The 27,195-nt window shown below is 39.1% G+C and overlaps 2 protein-coding genes across 3 annotated transcripts in view; one reads left to right on the top strand and one right to left on the bottom strand.

Annotated features, from left to right (window-relative positions):
* The window catches only part of BZW2 (basic leucine zipper and W2 domains 2), a 63,547-nt gene extending 62,880 nt beyond the window's left edge, over positions 1-667 (bottom strand). Inside the window, exon 1 of one of the 2 annotated variants that reach the window (XM_021689485.1) lies at positions 532-667. The gene's annotated coding sequence lies outside the window, so the exon portion shown is untranslated. The remainder of the gene's footprint in view (positions 1-531) is intronic. The other variant, XM_021689486.2, reaches the window with a different exon arrangement.
* A 368-nt stretch (positions 668-1,035) lies between these two features.
* ANKMY2 (ankyrin repeat and MYND domain containing 2) overlaps positions 1,036-27,195 on the top strand; it is a 38,121-nt gene continuing 11,961 nt past the window's right edge. Inside the window, exons 1-5 of the mRNA XM_021689652.1 lie at positions 1,036-1,311; positions 6,627-6,691; positions 14,178-14,316; positions 16,390-16,488; positions 25,944-26,104. Coding sequence (XP_021545327.1) covers positions 1,245-1,311; positions 6,627-6,691; positions 14,178-14,316; positions 16,390-16,488; positions 25,944-26,104 — 531 coding nt within the window. The 5' untranslated portion in view covers positions 1,036-1,244. The remainder of the gene's footprint in view (positions 1,312-6,626; positions 6,692-14,177; positions 14,317-16,389; positions 16,489-25,943; positions 26,105-27,195) is intronic.

Raw genomic sequence — 27,195 nt, 5'->3', positions numbered from 1 at the left:
GCTTCCACAGAGGCCAGAGATGACAAGTAGTGTGTGTGTTTTGGACAGCGGGGGTAGGGGGGAAAGGGGGTGGCGGTCGAGGCTTGCCAAAAGAGAACTACCTTCTTCAGAGACTATTCTCACGGTGCGTCCACCTCTCTCGCACTGGGGAGCGCTCCTCCCCATCCCACCCCTAGCCCCAAGCCCCAGTCCCGGCCTCTGGGAAGCCGCATCTGGCGGTGCCACGCACGAGACGATATGCACCCGCCGCTTCCCACCGCGTGGCCCGCCCCCGCCGGCTCTGTCCCAGGGTCTCCCCGGGCGGCCAAATGTGGCAAGTGGCGAATCTTCAATCTGGGGTACTGATACGCGGTATACGCGATGGTACTGGGGTAGAGGGCAGGCTTCCCCACCGGGGTACAGGAAGCCGCCCCAGCAGGCACATGCTTCCTGCCCGCCAGCTCCCGCCCGGATGGAAGCCCCCGGCGGGGCGGCGGCCGCGGTTCCCGCAGCCTTCCAGGCTTCCCCTGTCCCACCTGGGTTGCTTCTCACCTGTCGGAGGAGGTAGCGGCGACGCGCGAGGCTGCAGGCTGCGGCGATTCCGGCAGCGGCGGTGGCAACCGCGGCAGTGGCGGCGGCAGACAATGGAGGAGTGAAGGACAGACACATTGACATCGACCCACAGAGCCCGGCGTAGCCCCGCCTCCAGCCCCGCCCCGCCTCCCAGCCCGCCCCCGTCCCGGGCTGCGCCACTCCTGGGAAAACGGTGGGGGCTTGTGGAGACAGCCAGGGACCTCTGCACGCCCCGAGCAGCCATGGGCGGACCCGGAACTTCTGAAAAGAGAATTTAAATACTGCGTGTGTCTAAATATCTGAACAGAGCGCAGGAAGGGGGTGGGGAAGGTGGAAGAGGAATTTGATTCCCCCCTCTGATTTTCTCCATTGGGTTTTTCCTTGCCAGGCTGCTCCAATAGGAGTCTCTCGCTGCCACCTCCTGTAGCTCCTCCTCCCGGCCTGGCCAATGACGCGCGGGCGGGCGGTGACTGTCGCTGGGCTTGCAGCGACAGACCTCCCGGCTCGCTGGAGCTCGCCAGCTGCTCGCCAGCCCGCGGGAGGGAGGAGAGAATTCGAACGCTTCCGCGGTCGGCTACTCAGCGTCCTGGTCTCGAGTTGCCCCATTGCGGTTGGCATTCCTAACACACACACACATAGTTTCTTTTTAATACCTCCAAAGAAACAGAATCATCTTCAAGCTGGCGGGAGCAATGGTTCATATAACGAAAGGCGAGCTGACCCAGGAAGAAAAGGAGCTGCTAGAAGTCATCGGGAAAGGTATGGGTGCTGGGCTGCAACGGGGCGCTGCCTGCCTGGTCTGGGGGCGTGGCGGAGCCCTGGGGGCGCCCCTGGCCGGGCTGAACCTCCGCTGCGGTTCTGCGAGGTTCGTGGCCTCGCACCGGGAAATAGCGTTTCTCCTAGTGGCCTGGGACCGGTTGCGGGGGCGGAGAAGGGGGACGAGACGCTGGGACAAGAACGGAGGCTGCAGGGGTTCGTCTCCCAAACCAGCTTAGGAAAGATACACATTTCCAGGCCGCAGCTTAGATTATAATGAGGGACCTCTGTGTGTGGGTCCCATGATGCGCATGCTTCGAAACTCTCCAGGTGATTTTGACCACCGTCTGTCTTGGCGACAGTGGCCTCAGGTTCTTAGAAGGGTGTCTAAAGGGCCGTTTCGACTTCCGGAGGCCGAAAGATCTGGATCCCATAGCTGTCCCCGCCCACGCCTGGGGGTGGAGGGAACTCCTAAGGAGAAGGGTTCTTTATAAGGGCACAGAACTAGGTCTGTAATTCGCTACATTGAGGGTTCTGCGTCCGGGCCTCCCCGGCTTCCTTCCAGAAGCCCCCGGCCCCCGCAGGAACCCGCAGGGAAGCGAAGAGGTAGGCTAGGCGTCCACAGCCCTCGGCGCACTTAGCACAGCTTCGATCTTCTCCCCGCGCTCTTCTGCGCCTTCCCTTCCACTCTCCCAACGCCTGTCCCACTTCCGCCGCTTCGGGTGCTGGGGAGGGAGATGTAGGCCGCCGGGACGAGCCAGAAGCCATGTTTCTCCTTCAGTCCCCGAGTGGATGTCCCGGAGGAGTTCCCTGCTGAGTCCCGTTACCTGGCAGGTGCCAAGGGCGTGACTACGTGGCTTCTCCTGCACAGTCACAGCTCGGGGATGGGCATGGGTGGGACTGCGGACAGAGTTAAGGTGGTTGGTTTACGCTCAAGAGTGAGATAGCCACATCTGCCCTGGAATGGCAGAGAGGCCAGTTATCGCAGCATAAAGGCTTCCCAGTTTCCAGTCTTCTTTCTCTTAAGCAGCCAGGCTCAAATCTGGACCCCCCAGAGAGTAAGGCAAATTTATTCTTCATACTGACAAGGGAAGTCTAAATGTAAAAGAGAAAAAAAAATCAGATTTGAACCCAGCAGGTGCTGATGAGCTGAGCCCACCTCATCTGATCTCAACAATTTTAAATCAGTCACATCTACATTTATCACAAGTCTTCTTTGCCTAGAACTATGGGATGTGGAGTTGGTGCTTTTATTGTTTGTTCTGCACAGTTCTGGCCGACCTTTTTAGCACTGCAGTCTTTTGTTCCTCCTGTCTCTGGGTAATTTCTCCCTTCCCTCAGTGGCTCTGGGATTCAGTTCAGAAATCATGGGAGCCCCCACTGTGTGCCAGGTACTGTGCTGGGCAAAAGGAAACAGGATCCACTCAAAATCCACCCACATTCTGCTTTTAAACAGTCCAGAGCTATCAGTTTTTCAAAGTATAAACAAGTGAGCAGTTTTATAAAGTGGGTTTCTGGAAGGGATGGGGAGGGATCCTTGGATATTTTCTTAGGTGTACACCAGTTTTTATTTTAAAGATGGTGTAAAAGAGAATTAATGTCAAGTTTAGTCTGGTTAGTGCTGTGATGTTTCTGGGTCCACACTGTACATCAAGTTGCATTCGAGCCGAGACAACGTGGTTCACCAATTTCATTGGCCCAAGCCATGAGAAAATAACTGAGACGGACTTAGTCTGTGATACATTCTTGTCAAGTGAAGGTCCTTGGGACATCACTGTACTCTCAAAGAAAAATAATGGGAGATATGAGAAAATAACAACTATAGTCAGCCTTTATTGAATGTTGGTATGAGCCAGGCATAATTCTTAGCACTTTACATATGTTGATACATTTGATCTTGATGAGCTAGGAATTATTTTTAAGCAACAGCATGATGAGAGACTATATGGGGTGTTGGTTCACCATGCAGGTCTGATTTGGAATCCTACCACAATCATTTGCTGGTGATGTGGCCTTGGGCAAGTTACTGTTTCTGAGCTTCCGGTTCTCCTTGGTTAACATTGTTGGGAGGATCAAATGAGTTAGTGTCTGTAAAGCATTTAAAGTGCTGTTTGTCTTGTCTGTTATTATGGTAAAGACAGTGATCTCCAATTTATAGACACAGAAACTGAGGAACTGAGAAGTTAGATAACTTGTCCAGTGTCACACAGGAAATAAGTGGCAAAGCAGAGATAGCATTTGGCCTATAGTCCTAGAAATGCACTGGACTTGAAAACTAACTAAACAGGGGCACCTGGGTGGCTCAGTCGGTTAAGCATCTGCCTTCGGCTCAGGTCATGATCCCAGGATCCTGGGATGGAGCCCTACATCGGGCTCCCTGCTCAGTGGGGAGCCTGCTTCTCCCTCTCCCTCTGCCTGCCGCTCTGCCTACTTGTGATCTCTCTCTCTCTCTGTCAAATAAATAAAATTAAAAAAAAAAGAAAAGAAAACAAACTAAGCAAAAAAATGAAACCAGAACCATAGCAGTCCATACCATAGTCACTTCTAGAGGCAATTTAATTTCAGCAACGCAGTATCATCTGTCAAGTTAAATTCATTTTAATTCTAAATGTTACTGATTTTGTGGTTTTGTGTGCATTTAATTTGTAAAATATTTTTTGGAATGAAGGTCCTAAGCGAAGTTTATATTTATATTCATAAGAAACATTTTTTTTTAAGTGGGTGGGTAGAGTTCTTAATTCTTTTTTTTCCCCTTTAATATATTTCTCGACTTTGGGAAGTACTAGATTAGTCAGCACTAGTACCTGGAACTGACAATAAATTTTCAGCCAAGTATAACCTGTCATTTTGGCCAATCCAAAATAAACTCAGCAAATTACTGAGTATCTCTCTTCGGTCAGTCAGTGCCCTTCAGAAGTTAAGCAGACTGTGAGTGATACTTAACAATCTAGAGAATGCTATATATTGATCCTGGACACTTTTAGAATGATTTCTTCTTCAAGTGAATTCATGTGCTAGGTAGTTTATAGATTGTATATTTGTTAGAAATGCCAAGAAGAAGTTCCAGATAAAACTGAGAAGCTCTTTCATATATAGATAGCATTCATATCATAGTTAATGATGGCACCCATTCAATGACATTTAAGAAAAGAAAATTGAAATCACTGAAGCACATCCAATGGGCTTATATGACATGCAGATTGACCCATTCTTCTAAGTTCTGATATTTCTTTTGTTAAGCAGTGAGGAAGCACTATTTCAAAATAAATTAAACTTTCCTTAAGGGTATAAACCAGAAGATCTTCATTACTTGTTTAGTACCTGCAATCTCTGGGATTGTGGACTTAAAGAGAAAGTAATGAATTTACTGCTTTTTTTTTCATTATTTACATAAGAGGAATTATGAAACAGGCTTGGACAATAAGGTTTATTTAGCCAACTATATTGAGATATAAAGTACGATAAATGGTGCATATTTAAGTGTATTCCAAACCTTCTATAATTTTCTACTGATGTCATTAAATTAGGAAAATAAAATTAGAAGTCATCACAAGTTTTTTTCTTTGGGTATTTTGCTCATCTATTTTCCAAAATCTGTTTGAGAAAAAAATTTTCATCTTGGTCCCTGCATTTTAAAAGGCTAACTGGTATTCAGGGGTATATGTGTGCATGCCTCATCTTTATTTACTTATTTTAAATTGCTTCCTGACAAGACAGATTTAACTTAGACTGTTGGCCATTGGGCTAAACATTTTATAGAATTATTGACCTGTTCTCTCACAGTGAGCCAAATGTTTATTATTATAATCCCCACCCTCTCCCAACATGGAGCATGCTTTGACGGGCTCACAGTCCCTCTAGTATTCTCCCTTTCCTGTGTAAACATCTCCTGATCAGATGGAAAATCACTTCAGTCATTTCTCACTGGATAATGGAAATCAACCAAAGCATCTTCCTGAAGTGAAATTGGGGTGCCGGAGTTTTTGTTCTATTTTAATTCCTTTCTAAAGATGTAGGAGAAAGTCTCTGATGAGAAGGCCAGATATGGATAAGTTCCACGTAGAACTTGCTTACGTGCTTGAGAGCTTTCCCCCATTCATTCCGTAGCCCTTCAGTCCGTGATACTGACTGCCCTCAGATGGAGTACAGGGTCAGAAAAATGCGCTTTTTACAAGATAGCTGCTGTCAGAATCCGGGGACTTGTAGATCATTCACTTGACACATTTCCCCAGCAGAGCTATTTCTCTGTCAATCTAGGAGACATTTCTCTGTCTGTTCCCTGTTGGTGTGAGGCAACCAGATGACTTGCCTAAGGAGCAGGTGAGGGAGAGAGAAGCATGCTAATCTTTATTCTGCATTCCACATTTAACTCTGGAAAACTAGCAGAATTTAGCACGTTCCTAAACTATAATTTTCAGTTGAAAGAAAAAACTCCTAGTTGTGGGATGCTCCTATTCTTTTATGTCCTTGTGGAGAAGAGGCTCATCTCATCCTTTCTTCCTGAGAACGTTCAATTTCATTGTTCCTTTCCCCGTCAAACCAGAATTTTTTTGGCAGAACGAGTAGCTGACTATTATTAACGATGATAATAGCAACATTCTCTCTTGCAACTACTTGATTGTGTCAGTATGCCTTACAGAAGACTGGAAAAACCTGACGGTTGTGGCCCCATTATAGCTTATTTCCAAATTTACAAAGGACTAACCTTCAGGTTTATGTTTGAGGACGTTAATTATGACAGTCTGAGTACTGACCATAAGGCACTTTTCTATGGAACCAGCCTTCAAAGAAATGTTTACCTAAGCATTTCTAAACCAAGAATTCTATTATAAGTATGCTGCCATCAAGTCACAGGGTCTGGTGATGACAGAGTATAGAAATACTGACTGTACTTAGAATTCCAATTATTACATTGACTGGAATTTAAGGTTTAGATGGTGGGTTGGACTAGATGCCCTTCAAGATTTCAGTATTAAGAGTCTTATTTATGCTTTGTGGTTATTGTATCACTGCCAAAAGGAAAATATGGCCAATTTAATATACCCTAAGGTCAGTGGAAGTAAAAACAAGATGGAGCTATTTTAGTTTCTATAAATCTGTTCTTCTGGTTAATTACTTGGTGGAAAAAATACTATGTGTTGATGCTTTATTTCTTAACAATCTAACCAGACTAGTTTTAGTTTTATATATAACCCTTTAACATTTGTTTCCATGATGCTAGATTTTTTTTTCCTGTTGTAATGATAAATAACCTTATTTTGCATTTTTTTTTCTTTCCTTCCTTCCTTCCTTTTTTTTTTTTTTTTTCTTTTTTAAAGGTACTGTCCAAGAAGCCGGAACACTATTAGCCAGCAAGAATGTCCATGTCAACTGTTTGGATGAGGTAAAATTTAAAAAGTTGAATAAAGTGCTTTACTTTTTATAAGAATGGATAATATATGAAATGTAATGGTAACAGTTTTCTAGCATTTGTGCTTAAGTTATATTAATCTCTAAACCAAATGTAAGTAGACAGGTTACAAAAGATAAATAAGCATGTAAAAACATATTTAATTGTATTAATCAAATAAGTCCAAATTAAACCAAATCATACCATTTCTTGAGAAACATTGGACTTTTATATACTGATGGATTAGGTGTAAATTGACATCACACACTGGGGAAAATTTTAGAATCTGTGTCATTTTTAAATGTGCATACTTTTGATACAGCAATTCTACTTCTAGGGTAAGCTAATCAAACCTAAACTCAACTTCCTAGAATAATTGCTCTTCAAAATAATTTTCTGTAATGATGGTGGTGTCTTTTCTGACCTGTACAATATCAGCCATTAGCCATGTGGGGCTAGTGTCTACTTTATTATACAGGGTGGCTCTAGTGCTAGAAAGTTAGATGAACATCACTTGCTCATGCAAAAGGGGAAGTGGTTTTATTGACTCTTTACCCAGAAATGTGTACCAAAATTAATGTCAGACAAAATAAAGTTTAAAGCAAAAAAATTAAAAAATTTTAAAAAGATGACTTTTTCTCCTAGATTACTAATTAACCCACCAAGAATATAGTAGCTTTAAGCCTTCCTTATAAGCTTATAAGCTTTGAGATTCATAAAGAAAAAGATAGAATTCAAAGGAGAAATTTGTAAGGTCACAATAATACCTTTAAGAAACCACCAGATTAAGTAGCAAAAAAGTAATATAGGGAACAGAAAATTTGGATAACTAATTGACAGTCAATGCACTGTGTGTAAAATGGAAAAAAAATAGTACATTTTCTTTATGTGGAACATTGATAAAAAATAGTCTATGTATTATACTATCTTATAAAGGAAATTTTAGCTAATTTCAAAGAAGTTCACCTAATGCAGTAGAATACACTGAAAATAAACAAAAATATGATCCAAATAACAAAACAACCTGAAAAATTTATTTTAATTCTAGGTAATTCTTGGGTTAAAGAAGGAATAGAAGTAGAAATTGTCTACTATTTAGAACTAAAAACAACATTTATCAAAAGCTACCATTTATCAAAATCTGGGTTATATGGCCAAAGTGATAGAGGAAATTTTGCAGCATTTATTATTGTACTTTCAATCAGTGGTGTTCTGAGCTTTTAACTCGAAATTTTAAAAAAAGACTGGCTATACTCAGAGGGTAAAGGAAATGAACCAGTGAAATAAAATAGAAATAAACATTTGAAAAAGCCACCAGGTACAAGCAACAAAAGAAAAAAATAAAAATTTTTATGCTTCAAGTATACCATTAAAAAAGTGAAAAGATAATCCACAGATTGGTTTTACAAATCATATCTGATAAGGGACTTATAATTAGAAACTATTATAAACTTCTACAACTCAATAATAAAAAAGACAGCCCTATTATAAAATGGGCAAAGGATCTGAATAGATACTGCTCCAAAAAGATATTCAGATGACCAATATGCACGTGAAAAAATGCTTGATATTAGTTGCCAGGGAACTGCAGTGAGATACCACTTCATACCCCTGGGATGGCTATGAAAAAAATGAAAGTGAAATGCAAATGAAAAAATGCTCAATATTAGCTGCCATCAAAACTGTAGTGAGATGGGGCACCTGGGTGGCTCAGTCATTAAGCGTCTGCCTTTGGCTCAGGTTATGATCCCAGGGCCCTGGGATCGAGCCCCACATTGGGCTCCCTGCTCAGCAGGGAGTTTGCTTCTCCCTCTCCCACTCCCCCGCTTGTGCTCGCTCACTCTCTCTCTCTCTCTCTCTTGCTGTCTCTCTCTGTTAAATAAATAAATAAAATCTTTAAAAAAGAAATACAAACTGTAGTGAGATACTACTTCATACCCACTGGGATGGCTATAATAAAAGAAATAATAACAAGTATCGGTGAGGATGTGGAGAAATCGGAGCCCTCATTAATTGTTGGTGGGTGAGTGATGCAGCCACTCCGGAAAACAGGTAGTCGGTTCCTCCATTGGTTAAACATAGAGTTTCTATATGACCCAGTAATCCTAGGTATATACCTAGGAAAAGTAAAGCATATATCAACACAAAAGCTTGCTCATGAGTGTTGATAGCAGCATTATTCTTACTAGCCAAAGTTGGAAACAACCCAAATATCCATTAACTGATGAGTGGATAAACAAAATGTAGTATATCCATGCAGTGGAATATTCATTCATAAAGAAGAATTAAGTCCTGGCAAGTGCTATAACATGGATGAATCTTGAAAATATTTGCCAAGTGAAAGAAGCCAGTCACAAAAGACTAAATATTATATGATTTTATTTATAGGAGATGTCCAAAATAGGCAAATCTATAGGGACAGAAAGTAGATTAGTGGTTGCCTAGGGCTGGGTCAGAGAGTAGGGGGCCAGGGAGGAAATAGGAATGACTGATAATAGGTATGTGGTTTCTTGTGAGGGTAACAAAAATATTCTAGTTGATTGTGGTGATACTTGTATAACTTCTGTAAATGTACTGAAAACTATTTAATTGTGTGTATTAAATGGGTGAATTATATGGTATGTGAATTATATATCTCAATAATGCTCTTTAAAAATGAAAGAAAAAGCAGTTATCACGACCAAAATATTAGACACAGTTTGAAAAGTCTAAGCAAGAAAATAATGAAATAAACACCAAGAAACTAAGAGAGAGCATGACTGCAGTTATAAAGGAAATTTTCATAAGTTTTTGTTTAAGCCAATACATATGAAAACCTATATAAAAGTAACTTCATAGAAAAATAAAAATGAATATATTCGTCTCATATAGAATATGAGATTCCAGAAAACTGGAATAATTAAGGAAAATTTGTGTAAATATATTTAAATGCCAACCACTTTCTAAAGCTGCAAACCTGAGTAAGCGTTACAAAACCTTCAAGGACTTCTCATTTTACACAGATTATACTGTTAGTTCATAGAAAGACAGGAAGATACCCAACTCATTTGATAAGACTAGCATAACACTCATGCCAAAACAGGAAAAAGCCAAAGAAAACCTTGGGCTCAATTCAGTTTATAACTCAGATGCAAAAACACTAAGTAAGATACTAGCAAATTGATCCAGTAATATATCAAAAGAATAATTAGACATAAATAACCCAGTAAGGTTTCTCCAAAAATGATAGGACGGTTTAGTTTTAGAAAATCTTTCAATTATTATATTACAGAATAGAAGAGAAGCAAATGTGACCATCTCAACAGATGATAAGATTTAGCATCCATGGATGGTAAAAGCTCTTAACAGATTAGGATACAATAGGGTTTGTTTGTTTTTTTCCTTTGGTAACTTGATAAAAGATAAAAGGTTTGTGGAAACCTTCCATAAACAATAGCATCCTACTTAATGTTAAAACATTAGACACACTCTCATATTTAATGTTAAAACCTTAGAAGAATGAGGATCAAGACAAGGAGATTCCTGGAGATGCTGGGGACAGATTTGGCTTCCTTGATATTCCTTGAAGGCAATACTCCTCTCCCGGAGAGTTTCCCACTTGCATTCTCTTTACCTGGAGGATTCTTCCACGGGTTATTTAAACCCTTTGTGTCTTCAGTCCTTTCAGGAAAGGATTTGTTAAATGCCACCTGCCTAGAGGGACATTTCTTAACTGTCCTTTTTCAAATAATAATCTCCTCTTGCTCTCTGGCATTGTTTCCCTGTTATCGATGTTCTTTTCCTAGAACTTGCATTACCACCTGCCTTGTCACCTCAACTAAAATTTAAATGTCAGGGACTTAGACTGGAGGGGCATGGAATTAGTTCATTGCTACCCACAGCGCACAAACCTGTGTCAGACATATATTAGGCACTCAATAAATATTTGCTGAATGAATGAATGCTTTAGGTAATGATCCAGAATTGTAACATAATAGGCTAATATTGATAAATTCTTTCATTTAAGAATTATGGGACAGAAGCTTCAGTTCTTTTTAGGGTCATTAATATCTAAAGAATTTTAGCTGCTTGTTTTTCATGCAGTTAAGCAGACTTCTTCCAAAGTTGCCTTTGGGAAATTACAAGGAAGTGAGGATTTTTACTCTTGGCGTTTCAGTGATTCTAAGATGCCATGGATTTTAAGACTCATCCAGATTTCAGAGATATTAAAAAAATGAAGGGGGTGGAGATTGGTGATAATTTGTAAGATTCTAGTATTTGTGAAATACAACTCAATTTCAGAGATCTTAAAATATGAAAATAAAGTGATTCTTAAAACTGATGGATTACAGGGGCGCCTGGGTGGCTCAGTCGTTAAGCGTCTGCCTTCGGCTCAGGTCATGATCCCGGGGTCCTGGGATCGAGCCCCGCATCGGGCTCCCTGCTCAGCAGGAAGTCTGCTTCTCCCTCTCCCACTCCCCCTACTTGTGTTCTCTCTCTTGCTGTCTCTCTCTGTCAAATAAATAAAATGTAAAAAAAAAATAAATAAATAACTGATGGATTACATATAACATTATGATAACATTTTATGAAACCTTATTTCTCTTTTCTAATTTGAGCAGGGATGGACATTAGGTATTTTATTTTTCTAACTGATACTAACTTGTTCCATTTTTATAACTAGAACAAGACATTTTCAGTTTATTTTGAACATGGGATATTCTCTTCTATGTCTAGTAGATTGATAGTATTTTAAATTATTCAATTCCTTTTCTTTTTTTTTTTTAAGATTTATTTATTTATTTATTTGACACCCAGGTGCCCCTTAAATTATTCAATTCCTTTTCTTGATATTTATACTGGAATATATAAAAGTACTAGAAAGACTAGAAAATTTATAGGACGGTAGCTTTATATCTGTTTGGAACATTAAGATTTATTAATGTCACTTCCTTTTTTTCTTTGCACATTGAAATGTTTCCACAAATAACAGGCAGTACTGTAACCATGATAATGCACAGTAAAAATTACATTCAAAATTTGTAATTCTTTTTGTTCTTATAATCCAAAATTGAACTAAGATAAGAAAGTATATGTGATATCCACTTAACTTGGAAAGCTTCTATGCATTTCATAATATATACAAACATCAAATCATTATGTTGTATACCTGAAATTGATACAACATTGTATGTCATTTTTACCTCAGTAAAAAAAAGAAAAGAAAGCTTACCATAAATTATCACTTAACACATGTTTGGCTTCTATTACCCAGAATCAACCAGCCCAGCACTGAGACTTGATATGGGAAAAACATACACTGCATTATAGACATGACAAAGATAACAATTTCAGAGATTGCATAGCAGATGATATGATTGGGTTTGCTCATTGCCTCTTTAAAAAGCTCTCATGGATTGGCTCTGAAAAACCAATCCCTATTTATTTTTTATTTATTTATTTATTTTTTTTTTTAAAGATTTTATTTATTTATTTGAGAGAGAGAGAATGAGAGAGAGCACATGAGAGGGGGAGGGTCAGAGGGAGAAGCAGGCTCCCCGCCGAGCAGGGAGCCCGATGCGGGACTCGATCCCGGGACTCCAGGATCACGACCTGAGCCGAAGGCAGTCGCCCAACCGACTGAGCCACCCAGGCGCCCCACCAATCCCTATTTAGACTGCTGGTAAATAAGAAAGAGCAAAGAGAAAGAAAGGAAATTTAAAAAAAATAAAAAGAGGAAACAGGATCAGTAAGCAGGGAGGCAGACAGGTAAATGGACAGAAGTGATCAACACAGAGGACAGTTAAAACACAAGCAGACATAAACAGGTGAGGACACTTTGCAATGTAACCTCCAAAAATTTTGCACATCTCCTTCGTTCTTAAGCATCTTTTCTCATTGTATTGAATGCTGCTTTAGACTTATTTACATATAGGACAGTATTATAGTGTCAGGCTTATTCACTCAGAGCTAGATAAGCTTTCCTTGTAGGATGGGACTGCTGTGTGATTGACTGCCCACCTGCTTGTACTGTGTCCTGCCCCCACCTCCCCGGCTGCATGCTAGCTTCTTACGTCCAGGTTATAGCATCCTTCGGGGGCCATCACCCTAGTCATGCTCTGAATACATTTTTGCCTCATTCAAAAGGTAATAACCATATAGTTCATTCCCACTTCCTCAAAGCTGCGTTTGTGTAGTGAGATCCTGATTGCCATACCCACCCGAGCCACTCCCAACCTTGAAATACCTCATCCTTGTAGAGTGTGGTACTTGCCTCTCCAGTCCTTGGGGAAAACAATGGAAAAGAACATTTGAATCTGGGACACCTGGGTAGCTCAGTCAGTTAAGCATCTGACTTCAGCTCAGGTCATGATCCCAGGGTCCTGGGATCGAGCCCCACATTGAGCTCCCTGCTTGGCGGAGAGCCTGCTTCTCCCTCTGCCTCTGTCATTCTCCTGCTTATGTTCTCTCTTGCTCTCTCTCTCTCTCTGACAAATAAATAAATAAAATCTTAAAAAAAAAAAGAATATTGATGGCTTTTGTTCATAATAATAGTGTGGAATCATAAAGAACAAGTCAAAGTATGTTAGTATTCAGAGGTTTACCACAGTAAAAGATTTAATGTTTTGGAGAGGTTTTTATCAAAAACAGCTTTGAAATGCTAGCATTTATATAGTTTGTCCTGGTTTACTTTGAAAATTCACTTATCTAGAACAGCTTGTTCATTTATCTACCAAATAGTATCAGATACCCACAACAAATAAGTTTGGATGTTTCACTGGATCTGTACAAAACATATGGAGACTAAACAATGTAGTGTAAATACTACCAACCATTTCTCGATATTTATACAATCATTTATATGATCAAATCATATATGTAATTAAAATATACATGGGGTTTGGGGATCATTATTTTAAAAATGATATCATGATAATATACATTTCCTGCATCTTATTTTTCTCATCAGCAGTAATGTGTGGACATTTCTCCAGTTCACTAGATATAGATGCATTCAGTCAGTAGCTTCATGGTATTCCATGTTGTGGATATAACATACTTCATTCATACTTTCTCTTTGACAGGCATTCTAATTGTTTTGAGGGTTTTTTTTTTTTTTTTTTTTTTTTTAGTATTTATGCATTTGTATCTGTTGGTTCATTTGTTTTCCCAGGAGCTATGTGTGGTAGAGATGAGAGCCCCCATGATCTAGGTTTGGTGCCTGCCTGGCCATTTTACTGGTTATGTGAGGTTGAGCAAGTCTCCTCTGAATCTGTCTGCTAACCTATAATAAAAAAAAAATCAGGTAACAAAACCATCGTTTTTCCTCAGCAGTTTATGGAAGATCCAAGTGAGGAAATAAACATAAAAGTACTTTACGGATTATAAAGATGAATTTAGTAATTCATGTTTCTTTTCTGTTTTTAAATTAATTGCAGGAATTGTTCACAGGGGAAAAGGTAAATAAGTAAAACTAATACTTTTTTCCTTTCTATTAAAGAATGGAATGACTCCTCTAATGCATGCGGCCTATAAAGGAAAACTTGATATGTGCAAATTACTTTTACGACATGGAGCTGATGTAAATTGTCATCAACACGAGCATGGGTACACAGCCCTCATGTTTGCTGCACTTTCTGGTGAAGTTTTAGCATTTATTCTAATATATTAATATTAGTCATCCATACCAATTTGGTATAAGTACATACATTTAAATTAAATGCTTTTTTTTATTACAGTAATTTTAAGATCAGTTCTTACAGAAAAAGTAGGAATTGGGTTTTGAAGTTATAATATATGAAATATGTTATATAGTTAATTTGGTGATAATGTTTCTTTACATATTTAAGTCACCTGATTGTACTGACAGTCTTATGTAGCGTTAAGGAGTTAGATCGTTAATCCTTCAGGTTAGTTCTGTTGATGTACTGTATCCTTGTGTTTTGAAGTAATGTGAAAATGTCTTTGTTGTTGTCTTGAGAAAACAGCTGGTATGATAGAGCTGTCTCTGTGCTTCCCTGACATTTATGTACTAATTATGCTGATCCAGTTAGAAACTTACTCTTATTCATGTTGCTTATGATTTGTGAATAAAGACAACTGGTAAACATTTAAAATTAAGTGGAGTTATCTATAATTGTAGGGTTTTTTTTAAGAAAATAAAGATGTAATATAATATTCTCACACTTTAAAAGGAGTGATCTGTATTTTTATAAGCCTGGAACAGGAAAGCATGGGAGGGCGGTGGGGGGCATAGATGGGCTAGATGGGTAATGGGTATTAATGAGGGCACTTGAGCAACATTACATAATAGCGGTGTTGTATATAAGTGATGAATCACCATATTCTGCACCTGAAACTAACATTGTACTATATGTCAACTAGCTGGAATTTAAATAAAAACTTGGGGGATAAAAGGAAAGCATTTCTAAATGTGATATATGAAATATATAATTCAAAAAGGATAACATTGACCAATTTGATTATATATAATTTTAACATTTCCAAATATAGAATATACCATATATGGAGTAAAATACAAATGAAAAACTAAGGAAAATATTTATTATGTGTCTTTAAGGGTCATATCAGTATATATCAGGAGTTCTCATAAATCATTTAGAAACAAGTGCTGCAATAGAAAATTGGACCGAAATTGAACAGAAAACAAAAGAAATACAGCTGGCTCATAAGGATATAAAACACTTTCACCAATAAACAAAGGCAAATTGGAAGAATAAACAATCATTTGTCACTTACCGTATTGGCAGAGGATAAGAAAGAGTGATAATGTCCAGCATTGGCATAGGGACTTCTCTGCACCATTTTGGGATATGCACATCAGCCCAGCCTTGCTGGAAGTCAGTCTGGCAAACTACATTTAAAATATGCATAACTTTGGGCACCTGGGTGGCTCAGTCGGTTAAGCGGCTGCCTTCGGCTCAGGTCATGATCTCGGGTCCTGGGATCGAGTCCCACATTGGGCTCCCTGCTCAGCGGGGAGCCTACTTCTCCCTCTGCTTGCAGCTCCCCCTGCTTGTGCTCTCTCTCTCAAATAAATAAATAAAATCTTAAAAAAAAATGCATAACTTTGATTTCTGCAGTGTTTTCCAGGAACTGTTCCTAAGGAAATGATAGTTCGAACTTGCTAAAATTAATGGAAAAAGCTGGTCACTGAGTATAGTTTATAATAGCAAAATGTCTGTAATGATTACGTTAGTGATAGAATGCAAGTAGAATAAAGGCAAATGGATGTTTAGAGAGAAAAGAGTATAGAAAGAGAGACTATCACCTGTTAAATCATTATCCCAGGACCTATAGGTGTGAGGGTTGGGATGGGTTAGTAGATACTAAGTGGAGACTTCTTTTCATTTTCTCTCTCTTTATTGTTGCTATTTTTCGTTTTGACTTTACACTAAGCTTTATCTGTAAGAAAAATATATTTTGTTAAAAAAAAAAAGTGATAATTCCATACCATTTGTGTATTGCCTGGAGGGAGGGGTTTTAAAAAAAATGAGGTTAATTTCTGTGTGGATTTTTGGTATCATTTTCCTCTTTACTGTGGTTATGATTTACATTTTAGAAAAAAATGAAAATGTTCACAAGATAGAAACCTAAAACTAAATGGGGAAAAAGCGTCCAGATAAATTAGAAGGAGGTATTTGAATTGTGCATTCCTTAGTATTAACTGACATGTTCCTTTTTAACGTCAGGTAACAAAGACATCACATGGGTAATGTTGGAGGCCGGTGCCGAGACAGATGTTGTCAACTCTGTAGGAAGAACAGCAGCTCAGATGGCAGCCTTTGTGGGTGAGTTTTTATGGCTGCTTTAAATTTAAGTTTTATCCAAAATGTCCTTCATGAAAACATACCACTTTGCTTCTCAGAGTACAAATACCGTCATGTTTATTTTTTAAAAAAAGCAAAATGTTTACAGTTTGCTAGGTTTTGTCTGACTTAGCGAACTATACAGTGACACTTTGGAGAAAATGAGGAGGTTATCTGGAATTTCCACTTTGTGAGATACCAAGATAGTGGGGCCATTTTGGTTGTAGTTAAATGCTTTGAATGAGTATATTTTATTTCTCTAAGGGAAGTAGTTTAACCTAAAGTCAAGAACATGAACTGTGACGTCAGTAATCCTCACTTGAAATTCTGGCTGTGCCACTCAATAGCAGGTTACTTAATCATTCTGACCTTCACTTTCCTCATTGCACCTTGGTTCATGGTTCCTGAAAGGATTAAATGAGATACTGACCAAAGGAGCTTTACGGGTAGCACTACATAGATGCCATCAGTTACTGTTGCTAATAAAAAATGTCAACAATGCAATTTTTTCCTAGAAAGGAACATTAATAATAATATAATATATAGCTGCTTCATTATCATCCTCCTCAAGTACAAACATTTATTGTGTATGCCCAGTATTTCTTGGTATATTCATCCTGTTCCTGGACATAATATGAGGGGTTTGGAAGAGAATGGCGTGAATATTTGGTCATTGGTATTTTGGTCCCACTGAGTTGGCAGTTAAGGAGAGTCTAGAGATGGACAAACAGATATATAAACATCTGATTTATTGGGAATGCAGCAAGTGGCCTTTGTGGGACGAATAAATCATTAAACAAATACTTAATGTTTACAGTGTATATACCAAACTTTGTGCTTTGGTTACAGTGCTGAACGAGACAGAGGCTGTCCATGTATTCATGGCAGTTAGAGACTAGCAGCAGTGACAGGCATTGTGGAAATACACTCCAAGGGACAACTTAAGGGTTTCATAGAAATATATCAAAGAGAGGGATCTTTTATCCTATTCCAAGGGGGTTTCGAGAGAAAGCACATTTAAGTTGAAATATAGTGGGAATTAGTCTGATATAGGAGGCAGTAACCGTATATTTTGTTAAATTTTGTTATTAAATTATCTCAAAACTACTAATAGTAGCTACCAGTGATTAAGTCATATAGTCAGTGAGTCACTCTGTGACAGCTCTGTCAGAGCAAATATTCTTATTTTACCTCGATTTCAGGAGGATTTGAGAAAAGTATGGCCTTGCAGTGCAAACGTCAGAGAAATAATATTTATCTCCCACCATTAGGGGCCCCCTAGTTGCCCCCAACTCACCTCTAAGCCAGTGTTGAGGCTGTCAGTACAAGGGGAAAATAAGGGGGCACCTGGGTGGCTCAGTCAGTTGGACATCAGCCTTCGGCTCAGGTCATGATCCTAGGGTCCTGGGATCGAGCCCCGCATCAGGCTCCCTGCTCAGCAAGGAGCCTGCTTCTCTCTCTCCCTCTGCCTCTCCCCCAGCTTGTGCTCTCTCTCAATCACTCTGTCTCAAATAAATAAACTCTTAAAAAAAAAAAAAAAGAAAAGAAAAGACTAATCTAGGAATCCTGATTCTCATATATTAGTTCGTGTCTGCAGCTAAGTCATTACAAGATCACAGGCAAATCCCTTCCCTCCACAGGCCTCCTGTTTTCTGATCTGTGCCATGAGGCCGGGCAATTCGATCATAGGAAGTTCTGAACTCTGCAAGTTTTCATTTTTGTCCACGATGTAGCAAAACAGAGCTCAGACAGAGATTTGGTAACTTTCCTCAGTTCACAGGGCTGGAAGTTGAGGAGCCTGTTCTTTCAAATACAATACAGTGTTCTTTTCCTTTTCTTTTTCTTGACAATACAGAATCCATAAAAATCTAAGGTAGAAATTGTCCACAATCCCATCCTAAAATAAGAGAAATAAGAGTGATGTTTTCATTCCATTTTAATCTATATAGATTAATTTCATAGACAAAGATTAAACCCTTTTGGTCGACATTATGTTTTCCATTATGGTTAGTCTTTTGAAAAAGTCATCGTCCCCTTTTATTGCCCGCAAGCGGAAAGGTTTATATAAATACGTGCACACGTGTGCAAGATTCTTCTCTTTTAAAAAAGATTTTTATCTTTTAAAAAATATTTATCATACAGATATATTCCTTGTGACTTGTTTCCTTCCCTGACCAGTGTGCTGTGGAAGTCTGTCTCATCTCAGCAGGGCTAAATTCAGTTGTTCCAACAGCTACCTAATATTCCATGATACAAGCACCTGCAGTTCATTTAGCTCTCCCCTACGGATGAATTTTACAGTGTTTTTTTTTTTTTAATGGTTTTATTTATTTCTTTATTTCAGAGAGAGAGCACGTATGAGCGGGGGAGGGGGTGGTAGAGGAGCAGAGGGAGAGGGACAGACAGACTCCGTGCGGAACACAGAGCCCAATGCAGGGCTCAGTCCCATGACGGTAACCTGAACCGAAATCAAGAGCTGGATGCCCAACTGACTGAGCCACCCACGTGCCCCAATGGCACAATTTTTAAAAATCACTATAAATAATGTAATAATTATCCTTGAGCTTATATTTTTACATAGTACTACTTTAATACGTGTAAAACATACTCTCAGAAGTAAAATGGCTGAGACACAGGGTCTGTATTTCTAATTTTAGTGTAAGTCTAGATTGCTTTCCAAAAGAGCATAGCAATTCATACTCCTGTGAGCATCTTCATCAGAACTGGGTGTTTTCACTCTTTCATTTTTGGTAGTTGAAAAGATACTGTATTGTGAATTTGCTTTCCCCCCATTATTCATGAAATTCAGCTGCTTCTGTTGTTGGTCATCTATGTTTTTCTCTTCTGTGGATGGCTGCTCATACTCGTTACGTATTTTTCCTTTGGGTTGTCTTTTTTCTTATTGCTTTGAGGAGCTTTATTTGTATTATGGATGCTAATCCTTTGTCTATCAAATGTGTTTCAAATAGCTCATTATATATTTTTCTTTTGACTTCATGGGAACTTATTTTTAAATAATCTTAGTTTTCTCTTATAGCTTCCATGGTTCTTGTCTTGTCAAAAAAATTCTTGAGCATGAGTTAGATAAGTATTCTCCTAAATTTCCTTCAGAATTTTTTTTTTTTTTTTTTTTATTTTCAAGATTTGATTTTTTAGAGTTCATTTTCCCCTGGATATTTAGTTAATTGTGATAGCACCACTTATGAAACCACTCAACATTTTCCTACTGAAAATGAAATACCATTTTTGTGGTAAGTTAAATTCTCTTAAAAACTGCTATCTATTTCTGGATCTCATATTCTCTTCCATGGGGCTGCTTGTCACTTTGTGTATTAATACCACTTTGTCTGATCACATTGACTTTAAAGCAAGTGTTACCTTCACCTATTCCTCTTTTTCTTTTTCTTTTTTTTTAAAAGATTTTGTTTATTTATTTATTTGAGAGAGAGAGAATGAGAGAGAGAGCACATGGGGGGGGGGGGTCAGAGGGAGAAGCAGACTCCCTGCCGAGCAGGGAGCCCGATGCGGGACTCGATCCCGGGACTCCAGGATCATGAACCTGAGCCGAAGGCAGTCGCTTAACCAACTGAGCCACCCAGGCGTCCCCACTTATTCCTCTTTTAATGCTTTCCTCCCTCCCTTCTTTTTTTTTTTTTATTGTTTTTTATTTTTGGTTCTTGTTGGACTTTCATTAAATGGTTTTGTAATTATTTGCAGTTATTGGCAACTGTATGATATGACATCCTATTCAATTGCATGGTATGCCTAAATATTGCTTTTTTGTTTCTTTTGCTTGTTTTTGGTCCTTTGGTCATATTCATTAGATTCCTCCACTGCAGGTCTTTTTGAAATAAAACTACATTGTTTTCAAGTTTATTTCTAAATAGTTGGTAGTTATTACCCATATTGTTAAGGAGAATTCCCACCACCACTTTCACACTCTGTCATTTCTAGCTGGTTATGGGTAATAAGGAGAAAGCTATTGATTTGTTTTTTTCTTTGTCATTTTCATCCTCGGTTTCACAGCTATTCAGTTTCATTTATTTTCTATTTGAATTAGCTCCAGGCTTCAAAGTAAGAAGAAATAATAATGGTGAAAATTGGCATGTCTGTTTTTTTCTATTTTTAATGGAAATATTTTTAGCTCTTCACTTTTTATGATATTGCTTTTGGTTTTACCATTGCTGAATGCCACTCTTTGTCTTGTTTCAGTTTTTAGTTCTACTTTTTTTCTGATAGGCCATTTTTTTTTTTTTAGATTTTATTTAAATTCAAGTTAGTTAACATATAGCATATTATTAGCTTCAGGGGTAGAATTTAGTGTTTCATCAGTTGCATATAACACCCAGTACTCATCACCTCAAGTGCCCTCCTTAATGCCCGTCACCCAGTTACCCCATCCCCCACCCCCTCCCCTCCAGCAACCCTCAGTTTATTCCCTATAGTTAAGAGTCTCTTACGGTTTGCCTTCCTCTCTTTTTTTATCTTATTTTATTTTTCTTTCCCTTCCCCTGTGTTCATCAATTTTGTTTCTTCCACATATGAGTGAAATCATATGATATTTGTCTTTCTCAGACTGGCTTATTTCACTTAGCATTAATGCCCTCTACTTCCATCCAGGTCGTTGCAAATGGCAAGATTTCATTCTTTTTGATGGCTGAGTAATATTTCATTGTGTGTGTATACACACACACACACACACACACACTTACCACCTCTTCTTTATCCATTCATCAGTCCGTGGACATCTGGGCTCTTTCCATAGTTTGGCTGTTGTGGACATTGCTGCTATAAACATTGGGGTGCATGTGCCCGTTCGAATCACTATTTTTGTATCCGTTGGATAAATACCCTAGTAGTGTAATTGCTGGATGGTAGGACAGTTCTGTTTTTAACTTTTTGCGAACCCTCCATACTATTTTCCAGAGTGGCTGCACCAGGTTGCATATTATAGCCATTCTTGATTCCTTTTTGGGTTTTTGCATTTGTCAATAATCTCTTTGCCCATCTCTTTGTTTTCAATCTTTATTATTTCATTTTAGTAGGGTAATTACTACTACTATACCTATATGTCTATAAACCCATGTAGGTGTGCTCTGTTCTCTAACCCAAATGATACTCTCTGGCTTTTAACAGGTACTCATCTTGGGCATATGTATGATTACTGATAAACTTGATTGCATTCCTCCTCTTTCACCTCATTTTTTTTACACTTTGTTTTACTTGGTGGTTGGTGGTTTTTGCTTGTGCTTGGGTGTAGTTTGTGTGTGTGTGTGTGTGTGTTTTTCCTTAATGTGCCTGGCCTGGTCATGTTAGAGTACATTTATTTCTTTTATTTCTTTTATTAACTTGAAAGATCGAGAATGTTTTCCCATTCCACTAATGCTTACTCTCCTATTCACAACACTCTCAGTTTAACCCGTATTTGTCAGTTAGTTAAAAGCAAGAGCAAAACTATCCCCCATGGTCCACCCCCAAGGCACTGCATTTGCCCATTTAGCAGTTTCAACATGAGGAAATCCTTCCAACTCATTTATTTTTCCACATTCTCTTTTTTGCCTCGTCAGACAACACGCTTTTCCTTTCCTCCTCCAGCACTGCCACCAGCCGTGGACTTGGCTGAGAGGGTTTAGTATTTTTAGTACCAAAATGTTATTTGAATGTCATCCATTGTGGGTTACTTCTCTTTGACTGATCTTCACAGTCAACAAGACAATTCCTCAGTCAAGTTGCCTCCACCCATTTTTCAGATTAACCATCTCTGCTGCCAGGGGTTGGTCCACGCCCCTCTCCTTCCCCCTTGCCCCACCTTCAGCTGTCTGTTCCCATTTAGGTTTGGGTTACAGGACCTTCTCGCATGGTTTATAGGTTGAATATGGTTTGAAACCCATCGTAACCGAAATTCTGTTTCTCTCTGAAATGTGAGTTGTACCCGGGCTAGTTTCACGGTCCTTGTATCACTGTTTTTTTCCCTCAGTCGTACGTAGAAGTTACTTCACGCTTTTCTAAATGCTTGGAAATGAGAATTTATTTTCCTTTATAAACTTTCCATATCTCATTCTGGAAGTGTGTTTCAATTTCAGTTTATCCTAAGAAATAAGAAGTTTTGCTAAGATGTGTTTAGTTGTGTATATGCATGTTTTTGGTTATCCTGCCTAGGACTGACTCAGTGAGCCCATTCAGTCAGGAAGACTCAAGTCTAGCGATGGTAATCCTGGCCCCGGATGCACTGCCCACCCACCCTTGCCCAGCATTTATTTTCTGTAATAGTAGTACTATTTTATTTGTATTTATTCAGAATTCATTAATTAAATTAATTATCAGTAAAACTAAATATTTAGTTGTTTCCGTTATAAATATTTAAATATAAATTAAGTAAAAATTTATGAACTTTATTTTTTTTATTTTTTATTTATTTATTTTTTAAAGATTTTATTTATTTATTTGAGAGAGAGAATGAGATAGAGAGCATGAGAGGGGGGAGGGTCAGAGGGAGAAGCAGACTCCCCGCTGAGCAGGGAGCCCGATGTGGGACTCGATCCCAGGACTCCAGGATCATGACCTGAGCCGAAGGCAGTGGCCTAACCAACTGAGCCACCCAGGCGCCCAAAATTTATGAACTTTAAATATATATCACTCTAATGGAAATTATTAGCAGATTAGTTAAAATAAAATATCAAAATAATCTAAGCGCTATCTAAAATATAAAAAATGTAAAAATGTAAAAAAGATTAACCCTGAAATAAAGTAAAAGTAAAGTAATATTTTTTTTTTAAAGATTTTATTTATTTATTTGAGAGAGAGAATGAGAGACAGAGAGCATGAGAGGGAGGAGGGTCAGAGGGAGAAGCAGACTCCCTGCCGAGCAGGGAGCCCAATGCGGGACTCGATCCTGGGACTCCAGGATCATGACCTGAGCCGAAGGCAGTCGCTTAACCAACTGAGCCACCCAGGCGCCCAAAAGTAAAGTAATATTATGTTGTCCTTCTTACAAAGGTGTAATCTGAAGAGACCTCTACTCCTGTGATAGTGTCACTGTTATGGAGCTGGTATTTTTATGTACAAATATTGCCAACTGCTCAGAGGGATTTTCCTGACTGTATTAGTGGAGAGATTGATGAGAAAGTAGAGTAACAAGCTAATTCCATACTTCCCCCAACTCCTTTATCTTTAGCTCATTCTCTGTCGATTTTGATTTTTTGTAGGAGCTATTTTATTTTTAATTTAATTTTATTTAAATTCAATTAACTAACATATAGTGCATTATTAGTTTCAGAGGTAGAGTTCAGTGATTCATCAGTTGCATATAACACCAGTGCTCATTACATCACGTGCCCTCCTTAATGCCCATCACCCAGTTACCCCACCCTCCACCCCCCTTGTAGAAGCTATTTTAGAATATATACATTTTTTTATTAAATAGCATCACACATCTATTTGTTGAAGCTGGATGTAGATTGTGTTTTAAGGAAACAGTGTAGTTTGTCCTCAGCTCTGGTTCCTTCCTGCAGCGTTGTGAATTCCCACACACAGTGACCTGTTAGTTTCAATGCCATCATATTCATGTCCTGCTTGTAGTAGGGGATTTGCTTCATTGTTGTTGCCTTTCCCTTCATGAACGTTATGGAGGTAGAGATGATCTTTTGCTAAACAGAGCACTTCATATCTTTAAATGAATGCTATTATTGTTTGACTTCTCCTCAAGATACCTATAGCAGAGCTTTCTGATTTAAAAAAAAAAAGGAAAGGCAAAAAGGAAAAAACAAAACAAAACAAAACCCTGGTGTTTCTGCACTTAAGAACAGCATTAAATACCAAAAATGAGATTGTGATCACTACTAAAATTTCCCTTCAAATCAGGGACGTGTTCTTCTTCTATCATTTGTTTAGTTATTCTCCATCCATTTCTCTTTTTCTTTCAGGGATTTCTACTATTTTTCACCTTCACATTTCCTGGATCTGCCCTTCAGCTCTCATCTCTTCCATAATGATTTCCATTTCCTCATTTTTCTCTTTTTAGATATTTCATCCACTTCTTCTACATTACTATTTTAGTCCTCAGTAGTAACCTGGATTCCCTCTTTCAGTTTATCTGTTAATTTTATTTTAATTTTTACTTTTTTTGTCTATTAATTTTAGAATTTTGAATATTTCTGCAGTCCATGAAACTTTACATTTTGTAATTGGTCTACTTAATTTAAGTGTTCCTGTTTGGTGATTATGGTTATGGTTTGGTTGTGGTTGTGGCCCATGTTGTAAGTATACTTCCCACCAAAGAAGCCATCTGTTGGAGGCAGTGCATAAGTCTTCCATGGTGCTGGATCCCCTTGGGTACTTCACTCCTTTTCTCCTAGGCAGCCGGGTTAAGCTGACAGCGGTTATGGAGCAGTGAAGAGAAGGGCCACTGTCTCTATACCTGTGGGTATAGAACTCCAAGAACTGCCAGGCAAGCAGAGCCCTCTGCCAGCCTCAAGTACCAGAGTCCACCCTGCCCACGGTGCAGTCACTTTGTCAGCAGGATCGAGCAGACGCTCCCAGGACCATGCATAAGTGGACTGGGGCCACATGGGCCAGCCAGGGCAGACCAGTCTCCGGGAGCCCCCGTGCCTGGTCTCAGAACTCTCTGCTGCTGGTCCCTCTGCCTTCTGGACAGAGATCCCAAAAGAGCCTGCACCTGCCAATGTGCCCAGCAGGTTCTGCCTGTTTGCCCAGAGCGGTCACTTCCCTGCCCCAGGGAGTTAGTGGCGAGGGAGCTGGGAAGGGGGAAGTGACAGGAACACGTGTTCAGGTCACCAACTTCTCCAGGGACAGTTTTGCTTCCCTAGAACCAGTTTTACCTCTGGAGATGTCTTAGACAAGTGGCATAGGGAGCTGTAAGAAGCCATAATGTGAATTCCGAGTTTATGCCAGCAAAAGCTTTTTCTCTAATTTATTTCACAAAGAGGCCAAGCTTTTCTCAAATTCAAGGGGAGGGGAGATTAGTGTAATAATAATAATAATAAGCTTTATATAGAATAGATTTATATTCTGTGTAAAGAAAGCCAGCTGTGATTTAGGGAAGAATGACCATCATTTCTGTAGGGGTGGAAGAAGAGACATTTAAATTTAATTAAAAACAAGCAATTTCTATCAAATATATATATTTAGGGTTAATTGCAAATTGAACTCCATTTTTTTGTAATGCACATAATCTTCATATGTACTGTGGATTCTGTGTCTTTAAAAGGGGATTATGTTTTGGACTTCACAAAGCATGCTTATAAATGTTCCTCAAAACATTTTACCTCTCCCTGTCCTCTTCTACTCACTTTTCCTGAAAATTAAAGAAGTTGATTCATGTTTACTTCATGAGAACACAGCAACATAATTAATTAAAAATGGGAAAATGTCGTATTTTGAATAATAAAATAACAAATTTCCTGTTTTTCTATTAAAAGGTCAACATGATTGTGTGACTATCATCAATAATTTCTTTCCTCGTGAGAGACTGGATTATTACACTAAACCCCAGGGGCTGGATAAAGAGCCAAAACTGCCTCCAAAGTTGGCGGGCCCACTGCACAAAATTATTACCACAACCAATCTTCATCCTGTCAAGGTAGTGTTGTGTTTATGGTCTTTGCTTTTTATTTAAATATTCCTTCAGAGTTTAAACTGCTCTTAATTATATAAGATCGTAGTTGTCTTGGTTGGGTTTCGTGGATACAGCGCTTGAGATATGGGGCTCTGTTGTTCAGTTGGCACAGTGAAGGACTGCTCTCGGTTTAAGCCTGAGAGAGAGTGAGAGACACAGGCTAGGCCAGGAGGAAAAGCTAGGCAAAGAGGTGGGTTCAGCTGAAGCCTGCCTTCCACCTCACCTCACCGGGAGCTCTGGACTGTCCATGGCTCCAGAGAAGCAAGGGAACCAGGCTTTTGGATCACTCAGTTGCCACTGGCTGAAGCCTGTTCCCGGAAGAAAAGGACAGGCTCCCATGTAGTGCCCAGGAAGGTGGCTTCTGATAGATGAAGGCAGTTCCCTAGAGCAGGAGGCAGCTCTGAGCCCCTAGCAGCCAACACTCCCAGAAGCTGGGACCGGGTACCTAGGCTGGTAAGGGGATTTGGGTGGGGAATCAGCAGCATCTACTACAATATTTATCCTTCCAGGAAATGTTCTGAAATGTGATCATGAGCATATACTTTAATGCAAGTAGCTATTTGATGCCTTTAAGTATTATAGTTCTTGCAGTATTAGTCAAATCACACAGATTTTCAAACTTTTTAGACCAACCCAGAAGTTCATTTGGCTTAACGGAGAAACTTCAGGAGCCATTCTGAACTATTTTCATTGCTCTTTTCTTCATAGTTTACATATAGCCTTTTTAGTTTGTTTACAATTTTTTTATCTTTATTTTTTATAAATCAATCCAAATGAGTATAATTTCCTCAATGAATCATTACAGAAAACTCTATGTATGCTACAGTGATGCTGTTCTTTTTCAAATTTCACTCATCTATATCTTCATTCATAATGTGTAGATTTGATAGTAATTCAGGACTGTTTGGTGAGCAAGGTGGTGAACTGGATCAAACACTGAGATTTTCCCTTAATACAAAATGTTATTATAAATGCAGTAAAATTATATTTCCCTTAAAGTCTATTACAGTGAGTCTGTGGAACATACCAAACACCATTAAAATAAGTGGACAGTT

The sequence above is a fragment of the Neomonachus schauinslandi genome, chromosome 12, assembly GCF_002201575.2.
Source record: "Neomonachus schauinslandi chromosome 12, ASM220157v2, whole genome shotgun sequence".
Classification (NCBI taxonomy): Eukaryota; Metazoa; Chordata; class Mammalia; order Carnivora; family Phocidae; genus Neomonachus; species Neomonachus schauinslandi.
Note: the sequence above shows the minus strand (reverse complement) of the source record. Positions and strands in the feature narration are given on the sequence as shown.